We start from the raw sequence: 20,254 nt of genomic DNA, 5'->3' as shown, positions 1-20,254 counted from the left end.
TCCGCAACTCTTGAGCCGGAACGTGCGCACGGCGGGCAAACTTTTGACATCCATCACATCTTTTGACTAAATCCTCCGCATCAGCATGCGCCGTCAACCAGTAAAAACCGTGGCGAAAAGCTTTGGCAACCAACGACTTTGAACCGGCGTGGTGACCGCAATCCCCTTCATGAATTTCTCGCAAAATCTCACAACCTTCTTGAGGAGAAATGCATCGCTGAATTGCTCCTGAAACACTGTAACGATGTAACTCCCTGTTGAGTATGGTCATGGACTTGGACCGCCGGATTATCTTTCGAGCCAACATTTCCTCAGCTGGTAACTCGCCCCGGTTCATGTAATCCAGATATGGAATCGTCCAATCCGGTATGGCATGCAGAGCTGCCACCAACTGAGCCTCCGGATCAGGAATAGCCAAATCTTCTTCGGTTGGTATTTTGACTGACGGATTGTGCAATACATCAAGAAAGACATTGGGCGGAACCGGTTTACGTTAGGAACCAAGACGACTTAAAGCGTCCGCCGCTTCATTCTTCCGCCGGTGTATATGGTCCACCTGATAACCTTTAAAGTGACCAGCCACTGCGTCCACCTCTCGCCGATATGCAGCCATGAGTGGGTCCTTAGAATCCCAAGTGCCAGACACGTGCTGAGCCACTAGATCTGAATCGCCGAAGCACTTAACCTGGCTTAAATTCATCTCTTTAGCCATCCGAAGACCGTGGAGTAAAGCCTCATATTCAGCTACATTGTTAGTACAAGAGAACATTAAACGGAGGACATAACAAAACTTGTCACCTCGTGGGGAAGTTAATACGACTCCAGCCCCCGAACCCTCTAACTGTCTGGACCCATCAAAATGAATAGTCCAATATGTATTATCTGGTTTCTCCTCAGGTGCCTGTAACTCCGTCCAATTGTTGATGAAATCTACGAGTGCCTGGGACTTGATTGCCGTGCGGGGTATATATTTGAGCCCATGAGGTCCAAGCTCAATGGCCCACTTGGCAATCTGGCCAGTTGCCTCCCTGTTTTGAATGATGTCGCCCAGAGGAGCTGAACTGACCACTGTGATAGGATGGCCCTGAAAATAGTGTTTAAGCTTCCGGCTTGCCATAAACACCCCATACACCAGTTTCTGCCAATGTGGATACCTCTGCTTTGACTCAATGAGCACCTCACTGATATAATAAACCGGCCGTTGAACCGGATACTCTTTGCCAGGCTCCTTGCGCTCTACCACAATGGCTACGCTGACAGCCCGGGCATTAGCAGCCACATATAATAACAATGGCTCTTTATCGATCGGTGCTGCCAGCACGGGCGGTTCCACTAGCTGCCTCTTCGGATCTTCAAACGCCTTATCAGCTGCCTCACTCTAGACAAAGTTATCTGTTTTCTTGAGCATCTGATATATGGGGATGGCCTTCTCTCCAAGGCGGCTGATAAACCGGCTTAAGGCTATAATCCGGCCGGCCAGACGTTGCACGTCGTTAATACACGCCGGTTTAGCCAAGGACGTAATTGCTGCAATCTTTTCCGGATTAGCCTCAATGCATCTATTTGAAACCAGAAAGCCTAAGAGCTTGCCTGCCGGGACATCGAAAACACACTTCTCCGGATTGAGCATCATCTTGTAAACCCAGAGATTGTCAAAGGTTTCCCGTAGATCATCTATCAATGTTCCCTCCTTTCTGGATTTGACCACAATATCATCCACATACGCATGAACATTGCGCCCAATTTGCTTATGAAGGCAATTCTGAACACATCGCTGGTAAGTTTCCTGGGCACTCTTGAGTCCAAAGGGCATGGAAACATAGAAGAAGGCTCCAAAGGGAGTTATAAAGGTTGTCTTCTCCTCGTCCTTAACTGCCATTTTGATCTGATGATAACCATAGTAAGCATCCAAAAAACACAAACGGTCACAACCCGCCGTAGCATCAATTATCTGATCAATGCGAGGGAGAGCAAAGGGGTCTGCAGGGCAAGCCTTATTTACATCTGTGTAGTCCACACACATGCGCCAAGTGCCGTTTTTCTTAAGAACCAGCACCGGATTGGCTAACCACTCTGGATGAAAAACTACAACAATAAACCCAGCAGCCAACAAACGGGCTACCTCTTCACCTATAGCCTTGCGTCTTTCCTCGTTGAAACGGCGGAGGAACTGTCGTACCGGTTTGAATTTAGGATCAATGTTGAGTGTGTGCTTAGTGAGTTCTCTTGGTACACCTGGCATGTCAGAATGTTTCCATGCAAAGATGTCCCGATTCTCATGGATGAACTCGATGAGCGCGCTTTCCTATTTGGGATCCAGGTTACCACTGATGCTGAACTGTTTGGATGAATCGCCAGGGACAAAGTCAACCATCTTAGTGTCTGTAGCTGATTTGAACTTCAATGCTGGATCATGTTCCGTAGTTGGCTTTTTTAAGGAGGTCATGTCTGCCAGATCAACTTGCTCCTTATAGAATTTTAACTCCTCCGTGGCACAAACCGACTCAGCATAAGCCACATCGCCTTCTTCACACTCCAAAGCAATCTTTCTACTTCCATGTACTATGATAGTCCCCTTATGACCTGGCATTTTAAGCTGTAGGTAAACATAACATGGCCTTGCCATAAACTTAGCATAAACCGGCCGCCCAAACAAGGCATGGTACGGACTTTTGATCTTCACCACCTCAAATGTCAATGTTTCTGACCTTGAATCGTAGTCATCTCCAAAAGCTACCTCCAAAGCTATCTTACCAACAGGATATGCAGACTTACCAGGCACCACACCATGAAATACCGTATTCGACGGTTTAAGATCCTTATCTGTCAACCCCATACGGCGGAATGTATCATAATACAAAATATTGATACTACTTCCCCCATCCATGAGCACTTTAGTGAACTTGTATCCCCCAACTTGAGGGGCTACCACCAAGGACAAATAACCTGGATTATCAACCCGGGGCGGGTGATCCTCTCTACTCCACAAAATAGGTTGCTCCGACCAACGTAAATACTGAGGTACTGCCGGCTCAACAGAGTTGACTGCACTTTTGTGAAGCTTCTGATCATGTTTGCACAAACTAGTAGTGAAGACATGATATTGCCCGCTGTTCAGCTGTTTGGGATTGCTCTGATAACCCGACTGCTGCTGCTGACTCCCCTGATGGTTGTAACCTCCCTGGTTGCCTTGGTGTCCTTGATTGACGTGTCCGGTTTGATTGCCTGGAAACCATGAACCGGAACCACCACCTCCGTTACCCGGCCCGTGGAAACCTCCTCCTGAACCGCCGGGCGGGCCGCTGTCATATTGGAACATATTGGAATTCTTGAAATCCTGCATGATATAACAATCTTTCCAGAGATGTGATGCCGGTTTCTCCTTCGATCCGTGCTTTGGACAGGGCTGATTTAACAAACGCTCCAAATTGTTGCCTGGACCTCCACCCTTCTGGGACTGCTTGCCTTTACGGCGCTGGCCATTCTCATGTGCGTTGGTATTTGCGACAAAGTCCAAACCACGGTCGGCCTTGCGCTTACCAGCGTTTCCATGGCCTACCGGATTATGTTGTTGGCCTTTGGCATTGCCGTTCTTCTTACCCTTCTCAGGTTTGTCCTCCCCTGAATCCGGATCCTTGGTATTATCTGGATCGCCATATTTAACCAAAGCGGCCATGAGTGTTGACATGTCGTTGCAGTGACGTTTGAGCCTTCCCAACTTCTGTTTCAACGGTTTGAAATGGCAATTGCCCTCTAACGTTAACACTGTGGTGTCTGCATTGATACGATCTGATGAATGCAAAATCGCCGAGACCCGTTTGACCCAATGGGTCGTGGACTCCCCTTCCTCTTGGACACAAGCGACCAGATCTACAATTGACATTGGCTGCTTACACGTATCCTTGAAGTTTTGGATAAACCGGTGCTTCAGTTCGGCATGATCCAATAGAGTTGGTCGGCAAGCTCTTCAACCAAGTGCGAGCTGTTCCTTCCAACATCATGGTGAAATATTTAGCACACACCGCCTCATCCACATCTAACATCTCCATTGCCATCTCATAGCTCTCCACCCACGCCTCTGGCTGCAAATCGGCGGTGTAATTTGGTACCTTACGAGGTCCCTTGAAATCCTTGGGTAGTCGCACATTACGCAAAGTGGGAGTTAAACACGGTACCCCTAAGGAACTGAACATCGCCCCTGGCTCCACAGAGGCGGTGGGGTGAACCGGAGTATGCTGTCCTGCTCCGTGTCGAGCTGTCAACTCGACCTCTCGACGTGCGCGGCAATGGTCCACAACATCTTGCGCATCAGCACCTCCCCCAACCGAGTTGTTCCCTCGTGGCGAATTTCAGCGACGTGCACTATTGGACACGGCCGGTTCGTCCTCCATGTGTCTGCTATAACTCCGGCTTGGACGGGGAGTGGAATGAATCCTCTCACAGCTGTGTGAATATGCTTGCTGTTGATTTAGTGCTGTCTGAAGGAGATCCCTGGCCCGACGCGCTTCCACTGCAACTGGTGACTCGCCATCGGTTGGGAGGACCACCAGGCATGAAGCGGCGGCCACAATGTTGTCCAACGGGTTGGAATAATGCCTGGGCGGCGTTGATGGCACAACGTTGTTCTGGCGAGGCAGGTCCGTCGTGCGCGGCTGAACCGGCGCTCCTGCTCCCGGCGCCCCCGCCCGGTTTAGCGTGGGTTGGTTACCAGCTCCTGCGCCTGGTGTGTTGAAAAGATTCTGCGGCTCATAAACCGACGGGAGACGTGATCGGTACCTTCTTCTCATGACTTCCTCTGAAACATTCTGATCCAGTCTAATCCGGTAAGCCTGTGCTTCCAACTCGGCCCGCTCCGTAGCCATCCTGGCGTTCTCTGCTGCGAGGTCCGCTTTAGTCTGGGCTATCTGATCTTTCACCTTTACAATCTCCGCATCATGCTGATCCCTGGCTGTTGTGTCTACCTCCGCGGACATCAATGTTGCCAGAGCGTCGAACAAATCAGACAAGACTTGGGCTAGAGGTGGCGCCGAGCTTCTTGCCCCTGCTGGTGTGGCCGTCGTTGAACCGGAGAGCATTGCTGCGGCGGTAGATGAATGAGGCGCCGATTGTGTACCGGCCATGAAGATGGCTGCCCGGTTTGGAAGACCGGGGGAATCCAGAATACTGTTGCCCTCGGATCCTCCCTCAATCCGGCCATCCTGCAACTGGTAAAGCGATTCGGTTTCCCCAGAAGACTCGTCATCAGAGCAGACTACGGTTTCTCCATCGGACACCGGTCCGTCCTCGTACACCGATCCATGGACGACACCTACGAAAACATGCCTTGCCTTGGGCTGAACCGGCGAAGAACTTGCACGCCGAGCCGTTTCGATGATGTCGGTGCAGATGTCTGGCTCGGGGGCCGGTTCGCCGATCTTGCCGATGAAGACGTGAATCCCACCAAAGGGGACCTGGTACCCGTATTCGATTGAATCGGCCTCGGGACCCCATCCTGTGTTGTCGATGTAGAGCTTGCCGCGGCGAATCTTCGTCATCCGGCCCACAGCGTATCCCTTGAGTCCATCGAAGCTGCCCTTCAAGAACTCAAAACCATCGTGCGATAGCCCCACGGTGGGCGCCAACTGTCGTGGGTTTGTCACGGCAGATGTCCTCGTGAAAGGACTTAGTCGTGGAGCCATCGCAACGGGTTAGCTTAAAGGGGTTAAACCGGACAAGGGGACATGGGAGTTTATACTAGTTCGGCCCCTTCAATGAAGGTAAAAGCCTACGTCTAGTTGTGATTGGTATTGCTAGGGTTTCGAAGGCCAGGGAGCGAATCCGCTTTGTCTGGCTCTCGAGTTGTTATTGTCTGTTTCTAAACCGCGGCCGGGTCATCCCTTTATATACATAGGTTGACGCCCGCCGGACTACAGAGTCCCGAAGCCGGATTATAAACGTATTCGGTTCGGCCTCTCTCTTTCTATCTTACTATACAAGTTACATGACTAGGCCGGTTTACATTTACAGACTATAACCCGCCTTTGGGCCCTCCGTAAAGCGCCATCATCTTTACATCTTCATGGGCTTCTAATCTTCAAAGAGTCAACCCGGCTACATAAGGCCGGTTTACCTCCAGTAATAATATCCCCAACACCACCTGAAGAAATCCATTTATGGATTAATACAAGCCTCTAGACAGTGGTATCTAAAGTTTAATCAAATGATTAAAAGTTTTGGATTTAGAGAAAATATTGAGGATAATTGCATTTATGCAAAGTTTAAAAATGGGAAATATATTTTCCTAATCTTGTATGTGGATGATATCCTGCTTGCTAGCAGTGATGTTAGTCTACTGCAAGAAACAAAGAAGTTCTTATCCTCAAATTTTGACATAATAGATCTTGGTGAAGCAACAAATGTTTTGGGCATAGAAATTCACTGAGATAGGAACAATGGAGTCTTAGGACTATTGCAGAAAGCATATTTAGAAAAGGTTCTTAAAAAGTATAATATGCATGCGAGTAAAGCCACACCTACTCCTATAGTTAAGGGCGATAGTTTTGGGAAATTCCAATGTCCCAAGAACCAGTACGAGATCGATCAAATGAAAGCAGTACCATATGCTTCGGCAGTTGGCAGCTTACACTATGCACAAGTGTGCACTCGCCCTGACTTAGCTTTTATGACCGGGGTGCTCGGTGGATATCAAGAGAGTCCAGGCATGGAGCACTGGAAGATGGTAGAGAAATCATTGCGTTATGTGCAAGGCACGAAGGACTACATGATAATATACACGAGAAGTGATTCCCTAGAGATAAAAGGGTATTCAGACGCAGATTTTGCGGGGGACAGAGATGATAAAAATCCACGTCAGGATACGTCTTCACTCTCGCTGGGGGAGCTATTTCATGGAAAACCTCCAGGCAGTCGATAGTTGCATCATCCACGATGTGTGCAGAATTCATAGCATGCTTCGAAGCCACGGGGCAAGCGATATGGCTAAAGAAATTTATACCCGACTTGAAAGTGATAGTTTGTATTCACAAACCACTAAAAATATACTGTGACAACCAGCCTGCAGTATTTTACGCTCACAACAAGTAGAGTAATGCTGCCAAAACAATAGAGATAAGGTATTATGTTGTGAAAGATCAAATTCAGGATCAAATTATAAGTCTCAAGCATATAAGGACAAAGGATATGCTTGTGGATCCGCTAACAAAAGGCTTACCACCCAATCTGTTCAAGGAACACTTAGCCAGCATGGGTTTACGGGAAAGCCTTATGATTCCTGGATATCCCCAAAAGGAAAAAAATTGTTTCTAAACAAAACGTATGTTGTAGCTGTATGATTCTATCAGCAATTAAGCTGTGACGATGAAACATGCTCTATGTACCAATATGTGATGAAACAAATAAACTAGAAAGTATAAGGTTAAAAGTAAAGTTGAGATCAAGGGGGAGAATGTTAGGTTGATCTCTCCCCCGTTCGAACCCAACGGGTCGAACGGGCCCTTGCATCGCGCCCTGATCGGGGGCGCCCAACCAAACCATGGTTGGTGGGCCCCTGTGACCTGCGCTATATTAACAGAGGTGGGGGCCGGGGCACGAGTCACGAGGTTAATCGCTGCCACAATCCCCATCTACAACCCCTACCGATCTAGGGTTAGCGCGGTGCTCACGGGAAGCACACCACCGCCGCCATCTCTCTGCCATCACCGGCCCCTACTTCACCATGGCTGGCGCTGGATCGAGCTCATCTGGACAAGCAGAAGTTAGGTTCATCGGAATGATCTAACCGACTCGATCCACATCACTCTATCACATACTACATGCTACTTACCGCAACAAAATTCCCAGGTGTAGTATGCATTACCTCATTGCTAGACCCGACCCGGCGCACGCACGACAGTCGTCATCGTGCCCAGGTCATGGTTTATTCCCAACAGATATACTCCCTCCGTAAGCGGGGTGATGCGTGCCATGGTGCCCTATATAAAGTTGGGTCATCTATTTTGAAACAGAGGGAGTAAACAAATGTAGAGATGCCCTGTAGCCTGTGCCCGGGGTAGACCGCATCCCATCATATATCTTAGATTCTACTCCTTATGTAGTTTGCAAGGCCTGCTGAGTGTCGCTGTGAACATTCTCATCGATGATGGTGTGTCCTTTGAGCTAAAAAGAACCTCCGCTTCAACTGCCTTGTAGATCTGTCAATCAATAGGATGGCAAGATAATTTTTTTGCTGGTTACAGAATGCGTGTTGTGCTGTGCTGCTGTGCTTTCATTTGCCAGCTTGCACCACAAAGTTGATGGCTATCCACGTCGGCGGGGCAAACGGGAAGCGGGGTGATGCGTGCACGAACACCATCGTCAATGCACAATAATGCAAGCACATCTACTGCATGCCGACGATACTCCTAAGAACACACGGATTTGCTATTTTCGGGTGCCTAAAATTCTTTCTCGTGCCAGTCACTTTTTCTTCTTCTTCCTAACCTCTTGGCCAGACCTTGCCGGAGAAAAACTAGCCCCACCATCTATCTTAGGATGAAGTAATGGATCACCAGAGGTTTTTAGGAATGGCCAGGGCGGTGGCTAGCAACAACAGTGGGGGAGGTTGAAGGGAGGGCAGGGCGGTGAGGCGGTGTGTGGTAGCGCCCACCGGCCGGGGTAGTGGAGGAAAATGATAGGTTATCATAAGGATGAAAACGAAAGTATTTTACACAGACTACGATGATGACTAGAAGTCTTCTTCAAGATGGGAAAGGATGATGGGGGTCATCACAAGGGGTTAGATTAAAGTTGTCTACTCCATCATGGAGGAGGGCACAATATTAGCATTCAACTTCTTCACCTACACCCAACAATCAGAATCTCTTTCTCTTTCGCCTCTCTCTTTATCATCTTTAATGCTACTGTGGTTCTTATTTTAATTTGGTTCTTCTGTAATACTTGAACATATGCTATTGTGATTTGAATTATGCAATGGTGGTTGAACCTATGTAAATTGGGTATGTATGATGGATGTGAAAATATGTGATTGCCTACTTTCACATTCAAATTCTTGTGAATTTTCAACTGTAGGGATTAAACTATGGGAAAAACGAGTTATGCAGGTTATTACAGTGCACATGGTTTCACAAAGCAAAACTTGTGCGATGAGCCTTAATTACGCACACGTTTTGTTGATGCAAAACGAGTGCAAAGAACTCCAACAACACACACATTTTGACATCGGCAAATATGTCTGATCAACCACTACCACACACACGTTTCGTCTTCCAAAGATGTGCATGATGATAGACACATTGAAAATGATACACCATTAAAGAGCGTGTGTGATATGCACCCTTATTGCACATACTTAACTAATATATAATGTGTGAAATATGGATAGCACATCACACATTTACAATTACTCCCTCTGTTCATTTTTATAAGACTGTTTAGACATTTAAGACAACACCTAAAACAGTTCAATTTCAACTGTCTAAAATGTCTTATAAAAATGAACGAAGGGAGTATAAAAAGTGTGTGATGTATGTTGCATAGCAAATGGCGTGGAAGAGTAGAGTGTGTATAGTAGGCCTCTTATCAAACATCTAGTCTCTTTATGAATCGTCTTTGATGTTCGGCGCATCATAAATGTTGCGCCACAGTATAGCGCGTGCGACAGGTCTATCATCCCATATGATCTCTACGGACAAAATGTGTGGGACTTTGTATGTATCGCAAACGCCTACCTCAAAAATGAGGTCTGCGATATGTTCAGGCGTTGCATATGATTGCTTTTGCAAAAACGTCTGCATCCTCAAATCCTATCACACATGGTTATCCCAGAGCGAGTGTGCGATGCACCCCTATTGAATAACATTGCAAGGCAACGGTTCACACACCCATGTGGAAAAGGAGGTTTTAACCGTGTGTGATAGACTTAACCGCACTAGTGGCTGGCTTTTAACAATTCAGCCGGTTCTTTCTTTACAATCTTATTTCCCCTAATACTGCCACATGTGCGATTATTGCAGTAGTCGATTGCAACGAACTACCGCAAGAAACCTTTTTATCGTATAGTCCGTACGAAATCCAACTCACCGAGTGAGTCATTGGAGTCGACTTTTTTGCTTTGCAACCGACTCTAATACTTGATCCGTTCTTTCATGACAATCCATTTCCTGCCGCATGTGCAGTTATTGGTTTCGGCTAAAATAACTTTGGTGAAAATCGACTCTAGGAAGCCACATCATGAGAAAGATTCTTGCGTTGATGTTTACCTCTCACGCCGTCGCACTACTGCATGGCGACGATACTCCTGAGTACACACATGCAAAATTTCCTGAGTACTCCCTAAGCTGCATTTCCTCCTATAAGTAGCCCGGCCCCTTCGTTGTTTGCATAGCCGCTGCAATCACTCACTCGATCACTAGTAGCTAGCAAGGCAAGCACGACGATACGCGGCTGCACCTGCCCATGGCCTTCTTCTCGAAGCTCATTCTCCTGATGGTGTCGATTACGTGCCATGGTCTCGTTGGCAGTGTAGGGGGCGACCAGACCTACAAGATCCTCTCATCGAGCGAGCTCAAGCATTGGTAGAAAAAGGGCCTGTTGTCCCGGTTCGTAAGAACCTTTTGTCTCGGTTCCTGAACTGAGACTAAAGGGTCGGTACTAATGCCATGTCCCTTTAGTCCTGGTTCAATCCAGAACCGGGACAGATGGGCCTCCACGTGGCCTGTGCGAGGAGTCCAGACAGGAGACCCTTTGGTCCCGGTTGGTGGCATCAACTGGGACCAATAGGCATCCACACGTCAGCATTTCTGTGGCTGAGATTTTTGTTTTTTTTAAAGGGGGGGGTTGGGGTTTTGGGGGGTTAATTTAGGTGTTTCATATATTGTGTTAGCTAGCTATAATTAATAGAGAGAAGTGTCCTCTCTTATGTCCGTGCTTGGTCGACGCTACGTACTATACATACGTATAGAGAGGACTAGACACGCTAGCTAGCTAGTAAGCAAATGAAGGAAACAGAAGATTGTCATGAACATATATGCATACAGAGAGAAGTGATATCGACCACCTCTCCGTCTCCGAGAGATTGGTCGGACAACAAGTTCTCGTATATCTATCCGACACTACCGGCTACATATATACAATAATTATCTCTTACAAATATAATCATACGGACTCATGGTCCATATAGTATTCTCCGTCTTCAGCGATCACATGGTCAAGAAAGAATGCCGCCAATTCCTCTTGAATTGCTCGCATGCGAGCTGGTGCTAGGAGTTCATCCCGCTTCCAAAACATCTAATTTGAAGAAGGGGGTCAATACATATATATATGAATGAATGAAACTCAACACAAATGATGGTAATAAAATAAAATTGTGAATGTTGTTATTTACGTACTTCATATTGTTCGTTAGTGTAGCCCCACTCACAGGTCGTGTGGCGGATGGACTCGCAAATGTAGTATCCATAGAAATCATTCCCTTGTTCCTACCACAACCACTTTACAAGAAATAGAGGTCAATCAAACTGATAAGAAAGAATGCCAAATGGTATTGATGAAACTAGCGCTTGAATCAATAGGTGATGCGCGGAACATGCTACTATAGTACTTACTTTCGGGTGTCTAAATTGCAGCTTCTTTGGGAGTCCTGGAGCTTTTTTGGAGAATTTTTTCCAAACCCTGCCAGACAAAGAAAACAATTACTTGATATATCAGGAAATGAACAAAGTTGCTAATATGGTGGATAATGATCGATTTAACTTACTTCTCGAGCATTTGAGTCATGTCCGCATAGTCCTGGGGATCTTTTCGTTTTGAGTCTAAGACGGTTACTAGTCCCTACTCAAGCTTAATCTCTAGGAGAATATAGTGATAACTGCACATGCATGCATAACTCATCAATTACATTACTATAACCTTGACTAATATATAAGGAAAACCGAATACGCACAAGACAGTAACACTCACTTGAAATTGTAAGGAAAGAGTATTATATCTTTGTTTTCATTTATTACCAACGATCGTAGTAAGTTGGCCTCGGTATCTGCGGCATGAAATTTAACCTGAGTTGCATCTATGAGATATGTGTTAATGAACCCAATATCACCGACTTGTCTTTTCTTTAATTCGGCGATCTTCAATCTGCATAATATAGTGAGGATGATTATAAATACATGCAATGAAAGAGCAGAGCTATATAGAGAGACTTAATAACAGAAGTAGTACTACTTACAGACAGTAGCAGGTGACCGTTGTTTTATCGAGGGCCAATTGATTGAAAAACTGAAAGAACTCCTCGAATGGAACAGGCAATAGTTCAATTCCAACGAGGTCATGCTCCTTTTTAACTTTCACATACAAAGTACTCCTCCCCCCAGAGTCTCTGCAGATTTTCAAGTACCAATCATGCAATCTTCGCATCATCGTTGATAGAGATCTTTCATCTTTGACGAGAGGCTTCCCGTACTCGTATCTTGGTATCTGCACCTCCATGAAATCATAATGTACATCGTCGGGCAGGTAATCGCCAAGATTGCTATAACCGGGCACCATTCTCGGATCATTAGCGACGTTGTCGCTAGGAACCTTGAGCGGGGGGCACGATTGCTTCGCTTGTTCGCCGAGCTGGGCAATTTGTTTCCCAGCTCGTCGTTCTTTCAACCTTTGATCACTGACAGTACTTCCCGACCGCTCCGCTTCGGCAAATTCCTTTCCAATAATGCACTCATAGTTTCCTTTCGGCGGAGACTTGGGTGGTTTTGTCAGGGCAGCCAGAGTGCGCTTCGCTTTCACCGGATCTACCTTTTCCTCCGGAGGTGGATGTTTCTTTGCTTTCACCCCTTCAAAGTAGTTCCTCACTTCTTCTCGTGCGATCTCGGCGTTCTCCTCCGGGGTCCTCTCGTATGGTAACTTCTCTGGAGTCTTCAGAGAAGGACCGAATCTGTATTTCCTCCCGCCTCTGGCTGTACTGCTAGACGCCGGCAGAGCAGACGGAGTGGTTGTCTTCTTTACTTGCTTATGAGGCGGAGGAGAAGGACTACGACACGCCGGAGCAGCCGGAGCGGCGGCAGGTCTCTTCCGCCCTTGCTGACGAGGCGGAGAAGGAGGAGGCTGGCTACTCGGGCGCGTCGGCGCAGGCGGAGAAGGAGGCGGAGTGCCGCCACGCGCCGGAGAAGGAGCCGGTCGAGTGCCCTGATCGTCACTCGCCGGAAGAGGAGGCGGAGTGCCCTGACTCGCCGGTGGAGGAGGCGGTGGAGGAGGCGGAGTGCCCTGACTTGCCGGAGGAGGAGGAGGAGGCGGAGGCGTCCAGTTCGAAAGGTTGATGAGCTCCTTCTGCCATAGGTATGGAGTCTTCCGAACAGACCCCAGCCTAGTCTCCCCTTCACCGGTAGGGTGGTCAAACTGGAGGTCCTCAAATCCCTCCGTTATGTCATTCACCATCACCCTAGCATATCCTTCTGGAATCGGCCGGCAGTGAAAAGTTGCGCCGGGTTCAGTAGGATAAACAGAGCCAACAGCCGCCTTGACCTTCAAATTCATCCATTGCGTCATAAGGTGGCAATTTTGAGAATCCGTGATAGCATCCACGGGATAGCTGGCAGGAGCCGTCAAGGCATGCTCCGGCTGAAGCAGCTCGGTGGAAGCCACGCTGCTTCTCCGCTGAGATGGCGGGGTAGCTTCGGGGGAAGCTTCGGCAGTACGTTTGCTGCGATTTGCTTCTCGTTCCTCCATCGCTTGTACCCTTGCTTGCAGCGCCTGCATTTGGGTCTGCTGCAATTTTTTCCTCCTCTCCTGGGATTTGTAACCGCCTGCGTCCGGAAACCCAACCTTCCACGGAATGGAGCCTGGCGTGCCTCGTGTCCGTACAGGGTGCTCAGGATTCCCGAGGGCCATTGTGAGCTCGTCGTTCTCTCTGTCTGGAAAGAACGTCCCTTGCTGCGCTGCTTCGATATACTGCTGAAGCTTCCTGACTGGTATGTCCATTTGATCGTTCGTCCAAATGCACTTCCCTGTTACAGGGTCCAAGGTTCCGCCAGCCCCGAAGAACCAAGTCCGGCAACGGTCTGGCCAGTTAATTGTCTCTGGTTCGATCCCTTTATCAACCAGATCATTCTCAGTCTTGGCCCACTTAGGCCGAGCTACGAGGTAGCCACCTGACCCCGTGCGATGGTGATGCTTCTTCTTCGCATCATTTTGCTTGTTTGTCGCTGACATCTTCTTACTCTTTTCCGATGTCTTGTGGGCCACAAATGCGGGCCAGTGATCTCTGATCTTCTCATATCTGCCCTTGAATTCTGGTGTCTCTTCATTTTCGACAAACTTATTCAGCTCTTTCTTCCACCTCCTGAATAGTTCTTCCATCCTCTTAAGAGCAAAAGACTTGATTAATTGCTCTTTAACTGGCTTCTCTGGATCATCCTCTGGCGGTAGGGTGAAATTTGACTTCAGCTCAGTCCAAAGATTATTTTTCTGCATATCATTGACATAAGACACCTCAGGGTATTCTGTAGCCGGCTTTAACCATTGTTGGATGCTGATCAGGATCTTGTCCCTAAACAAAACCCCGCACTGAGCAACAAATGCGCTCTTTGTCCGGAGGGGTTCAATCGGTTGGCCGTCGGGCGCGATTGCTATGATCTCAAACTTTTCATCCGAGCTCAACTTTTTCTTCGGGCCTCGTCTCTTTACCGAAGTTGTGCTCGATCCGGAGGGCTAGAAAAAAGAATAAAGACTTAATTAATATGTGTACATACCAAAACAATGAATGCATCAATTAGCTAGTCAGCAGAAGCTTAACTAATATATATACCTGGCCGGACTCGGTTCGGTCACCGGAGACGTCATCACGGTCTCCTTCTTGCACCGGCATTGGGTCACCGGAGCCGTCCTCACGGTCTCCTTGCACCGGCATTAGGTCACCGGAGCCATCATAATCATAGCCAGCTGCTTCCAGACCATCGGTGTCGTTGAGAAACAACGAGCAGACGGCATCACTTCCTCGTGCGATTATGTCCCCCAACAACTCTTTTTGTACTTCGTCTCGGGCGGTGTCCATAGTTTCTACAAATATTGACAACATGACAATTATTACTCAAACATGATAGATGGATATATTAGTGGCAAACGTAGAACTAATATTAATTAGTGGCCTCGACGCTGCTTCTCTAGGGTTTGGGGTGGCCTCGACAACGCTTCAAGGATAAAAAAAGGAAGAGAAAAAAAAGAGGAGAAGAAAGAATAGAGGAGTTCTTACTCCTCTATTCTTTAAAAGAGGAGAAGAAAGAATAGAGGGGTTCTTACTCCTCTATTCTTTCTTCTCCTCTTTTTTTTTCTTCTTCCTCTTTTTTTTATCGGGGACGAGGGTCGTCGACGGTCACCGAGCGGTAGAGGAAACCCTAAATAGTAAGTATCGTGGGTGTGAGATACATGTGGCCGTCGGTGTCGGACACTACATCCACGTCCCACAAGTGACGTGGGTGTCGAAGCCCGCGTCACTTGTGGGACGTGGATGTAGTATCCGACACCGACGGCCACATGTATTTCACACCCACGATACTTGCTATTTAGGGTTTCCTCTACCACTCGGCGACCCTGACCCTCGACGACCCTCATTTCCTATAAAATAAAGAGGACACCTCTTTTTGTTCTCTTTTTTTCTTCTTCTTTCTCTTTATTTTATCGGAAATGAAGGTCGTCGAGGGTCAGGGTCGCCCACGTCACTTGCGGGACGTGGATGTAGTATCCGACACCGACGACCACATGTATCTCACACCCACGATACTTGCTATTTAGGGTTTCCTCTACCGCTCGGCGACCCTCGACGACCCTCGTTCCCGATAAAAAAAGAGGAAGAAGAAGAAAAAAAAAGAGGAGAAGAAAGAATAGAGGAGATCCTCCTCTATTCTTTCGGATCTCCTCTATTCTTTCTTCTCCTCTTTTTTTTCTTCTTCCTCTTCTTTTTTTATCCTCTTCTTCCTCTCATGTTCGACGACCCTCGACCCCTCGGCGACCCTAGACCCCCTCTCGACCCCCTCATGTCGAAGTTATCGGGTAGGGGGTATATCGACAACGACATACCCGATACATACATACATACATACATACATATCACATGCATCCATACATATATGAACAAAATTAATATCTACTAATTAACAACCTAAATAAAAAAACTAATACATATAGGAAGAAGAAGAAGAAAGAAAAGAAGAAAGAATAGAGGAGGAGAAGACTTCCTCTCCTCTTTTTCTCCCTCTTCTTCCCCTTCTTCCCCGCCTCTCTCTTGAATGTCCGACGTCCCCCCTCCCCCCTCATCATCATCTATCATCCCCCCTCTCATGTTCGACGACCCTCGACCCCTCGGCCGCCCTCTCGACACACCCACGACCTAAAATGACTTAAAATGAAAATTACCTAAAATGTACTAAAGTTATCGACGACCCTCTCGACACACCCACGAATAAGAAAATATACCATCTTCTTCATCTCCTCTTCTTTGCATATTCACATAGCCACATACACATACATAGCCACATACATATTCATCTATGAATAAAAAAATATCATATGTACAATTCATATCGACATTCATACATACATGAAAAAAATTATATGAACATCGTGAACAAAAAGATTATCGAGCAAAATTATTTTCCATGAACATACATATAGCCACATTCATATAGAACTTTTGCATATATGAACATATATGAACCAATGGCCCACGTGGCCCGGCCGGCCCCCTGGGCTCACGAACCGGGACCAATGCCCCCATTGGTTCCGGTTCTGACTGAACCAGGACTAATGGGCTAACCCGACCTGAACCAAAGCCATGTTTTCTACTAGTGAAGCCTCAAGCTGTCTGCTCCGAGCCCAAAGGTATGTCCTACAACTACTGATCAGTACCAGTTTGGACGAATCGTCGTAGCTTTCTGCAACTTATTCACGATTTGTTCCTTCCGTCCTTGCGTTTATTTCCCAATGATTCCATCGTCGTCCAGTAGAGGTGGAGCCACGGTTGCCTTGAACCACAGGCACGGTCCGTGCTCGCCGCTGCCCACCAAGGAGGCGCCTACGTTGGAGGATCTGCTCCGCCGCGACAAGGTTCGAGCCGCCTACGTCCAGCGCCGCCTCGACGGTATCCAGCAATCTGAGGTCAGCGTGCCGACTGAACTGGGATACACCGTGGGCACCCTGGAGTATGTGATCACCGTCGGCCTCGGCTCCCCGGCGGTTCAGTAAACCGTGATCCTGGACACAGCCAGCAATGTGTCATGGGTGCACTGGCGCACCTCGGGCGGCTACGACCCCAGCAAGTCGACCACCTACGCGGCGATCTCCTGCAGCTCCGCGGAATGCTCGCAGCTCGGAGAGGAGGGAAACGGCTGCATGAGCTCCGACTGCCAGTACTTGGTACACTACAGCGACGGCTCGAGCACCGGTGGGACATACGGCTCCGACACGCTGGCGCTAGCGGGCTCGGGCTCAGGCTCGGCGACAGTCGTCAGCAACTTCCAGTTGAGAGTGGATTTTCAAGACCCGGGTGCCCCGGCACCCCCGGTCTGGACCTAGGAATCTATGCCACGCACTACATTACTACTTGGTTTAGCAGGCCTATTCAAACAGTAACTGAGCGAACTGGGTTTTGTAGGGCACTGTAACATTTTAGGCAGATTCTTTTGTCACTTTCCAGTCCGCCGATTGGACATGTCGGCCCGTGATTCATACTCTGCTCTTCGCTTGACAAGGGTTGGTATTTACTGAATCCACTGTTCAAAGTCACGCGTGCCATCGAAAATGTTTCGTTTCTGCTTTCTGGTTCCACCATGACCCATCACGGTCAACAGCCGTATATATATATTGCTATCAAAAAGTAACTTTTTTAGAGCAAAAAGTAACTTGTTAGGTCTTTTTTGGTTCATAGGATAGAATTATCGTAAAAATAGAAATCTTGTAGAAAATAAGATGGCATGTATCCTAAATCCTATGAGTAGGAATAGAAAATGAGATGTCATTTGGTTGACACCAAATGAATTTTTTCATTGAGTCTAGGCTCATTTTTATTTTCATATGAAATGTGGAGGATAGTAACCAATCCTATGTAGGAATAGAAATCTATTCCTATGAACCAAAGGGCTCTAAATAAAAATAATTCCTATAAGAATCCTATCCTCTAGAATTCCTATGAAATTCCTCCAAACCAAATGAGGCCTTAGGCTGCTATGAGCTCTCATGAATATTGCAGCACAAAACGACCATGCAGGATAAGCCTGCTGCATGCGTCACACTCATGAACAGTGACCGTTATGTCATGCATGTCGCCATACAGGCTAGGGCACCTATTGCATGCACCTATTGCCTACCTGCGACCCTATTAGATGAGCGAAATAGACTGACAAAGCTGGTCAGTGCCCTACACCCATACCTACTCTCTCTGCTGCAGTGTCTGCAAATTGCCTGCCTAATTAGCCTGACACGGTAAATGGCCTGCTACTACAGTCTCCAAAACACGAATCTTGGCGTCGTTGTACGCACCAAATAAAATGGTGCCGGGACTCCCGGGTGCTGTTGCACCTTTCCGCTTCCAGTTTGGGTGCAGCCACGACGAGACGGGGTTCGATGACCTAACCGACGGGCTCATGGGGCTAGGCGGCAAAGCACAATCCCTCGTGTCGCAGACGGCGGCAACGTTTGGGAACGCCTTCTCATACTGCTTGCCGCCTAGCCCGTTCCTCTCCGGTTTCCTGACTCTCGGTGCGCCCAGCAACACGTCGGGATTCGTGACGACCCGGATGGTAAGATCCGAAGCGGAGGCGACGTTCTACTTCGTCGTCCTCCAGGGCATAATCGTGGCCGGAAATCAACTCAGCCTACCACCCACCGTCTTCTCCGCCGGGACGTTCATGGACTCCGACACCGTCGTCACGCGGCTACCACCAACGGCGTACCAGGAGCTCTCGTCGGCGTTCAAGGCCAACATGACGCAGTACCCTGCTGCGCCGCCGAGGAGCCTCATGGACACGTGCTTTGACTTGGCTGGCCAGGAGAAAGTCATGATACCGTCCGTCGTGCTGGTATTGGACGGGGGCGCTGTTGTCTACCTCGATGCCAACGGTATCATGCTGGAGAACTGCCTCGCGTTCGCGCCTACAGACGATGACGGTATGCACGGCATTATCGGCAATGTGCAGCAGCGTACCTTTGAGGTGCTCTACGATGTCAGCCAGGGTGTCGTCAGGTTCAGGCCCAACGCGTGCTGAATTGCTGTTCAGCAGTCTCATGTCATCAGGGACGTTGTGTGTAGCAGTACCCTATCAGTATTGTGTTGTATTGTATTGTATTGTATTGTGAGTGTGTGTGAGTGGTGTGATGTTGTCCGCCTATACAGCTATTGTTGAAAGAAACAGGGATAATGCTTTGTGTTGTGGCCAGAGCTCTGATACGATCCCTCCTTCTTTTTATTTTTCACGAATACACACGTGTTGCGTATCATTTCACTGATAGAGGGAAATCAAAGTACAAGATCAGTCTGAAGTCTCCAAACCACATGCACAAGGAGAACCCAAGAGGGGGTGCTCAGCCCCACGACCCCTCTAGTCATCAGAGTCCACGCCCTTCACTTCACTGAGATGATAACAAGCCGTATTGATTGTAAGAGCATCTACGGTCATGCATACCAAATCATACGTTCGCGGATGTGCCCGATCAATTTTTAAATCTCTGCGTCCACAGTAGTGTACCTTATATCTGATACACCAAATTCATAGTAAGAATGCAACATGAAATTAAACTACTTAGATCATCAACGAAACAAATAGACATTCAACAAACAGACATATAAACCGGCAGATAGAAATCCGCAAAATCCGAACATAGACCAAAATAGCACCACAGTTCAGCCGACAGACATATGTTCTAAACTAGAATTACTAAGAACGAAAATACAGATGGAGAGAGGGTCGAGCTTCTTCACCACTTCCTCGCTGTCCCATCGCCCTTTCGGTTACCAGCTCTGTTGTAGGCGTCGGCGACAGGAGCAGGGTGGGGTGCGGGAGGGTGTCGTCGGAGCCATCATCGGAGCCTCCAGTGACGTGGAGGAGGACAAGGAGGAGTCGATGAAGTGGTTCATTCCTCTGGACGACACGGTTCTCTTGCCTCTTGAGCTTCGCTGCTCTCGCCTCTGCCGCTGGCCTCTCTGCTGCCTATGTGCGGACTACTACAGACCTAGCTGAAGCATCTTCGCATTTTTTCAATGGAGCCGGTGGGC

At 48.0% G+C, this 20,254-nt stretch overlaps 1 protein-coding gene across 3 annotated transcripts; it reads left to right on the top strand.

Annotated features, from left to right (window-relative positions):
* The first annotated feature begins 10,452 nt into the window (after nucleotides 1–10,452).
* LOC125526585 (aspartyl protease family protein At5g10770-like) lies at nucleotides 10,453–19,247 on the top strand. Of its 3 annotated transcripts, XM_087526990.1 has the most exons (5): nucleotides 10,453–10,550; nucleotides 11,082–11,092; nucleotides 16,834–16,867; nucleotides 16,971–17,511; nucleotides 18,576–19,247. In XM_087526990.1, exons 4-5 carry the CDS (start codon nucleotides 17,377–17,379, stop codon nucleotides 19,245–19,247), a joined length of 807 nt encoding a protein of 268 aa, XP_087383116.1. In that variant the 5' UTR covers nucleotides 10,453–10,550; nucleotides 11,082–11,092; nucleotides 16,834–16,867; nucleotides 16,971–17,376. The 3 variants fall into 3 exon arrangements, with proteins under 3 accessions (XP_087383116.1, XP_087383118.1, XP_087383117.1); XM_087526992.1 differs by lacking the exons at nucleotides 10,453–10,550; nucleotides 11,082–11,092; nucleotides 16,834–16,867 and adding an exon at nucleotides 13,877–13,893 and having other exon boundaries at nucleotides 16,992–17,490; XM_087526991.1 differs by lacking the exons at nucleotides 10,453–10,550; nucleotides 11,082–11,092 and having other exon boundaries at nucleotides 16,851–16,861; nucleotides 16,965–17,532; nucleotides 18,597–19,247.
* The last annotated feature ends 1,007 nt before the right edge of the window (nucleotides 19,248–20,254 follow it).

Source organism: Triticum urartu, chromosome 6A (genome assembly GCF_056163025.1).
Source record: "Triticum urartu cultivar PI428250 chromosome 6A, HENAU_Tu73, whole genome shotgun sequence".
Taxonomy (NCBI): domain Eukaryota; kingdom Viridiplantae; phylum Streptophyta; class Magnoliopsida; order Poales; family Poaceae; genus Triticum; species Triticum urartu.
This window is presented reverse-complemented; position numbering and strand designations above follow the sequence as displayed.

Excerpts from the sequence above, each read along its gene's own strand:
- LOC125526585 (XM_087526990.1), top strand. The coding sequence starts at position 17,377 with ATGAGCTCCGACTGCCAGTACTTGGTACACTACAGCGACGGCTCGAGC. Across the intron at positions 17,512-18,575 it reads TCAGCAACTTCCAGTTGAGA|TTTGGGTGCAGCCACGACGA; the intron begins GTGGATTTTCAA and ends TTCCGCTTCCAG.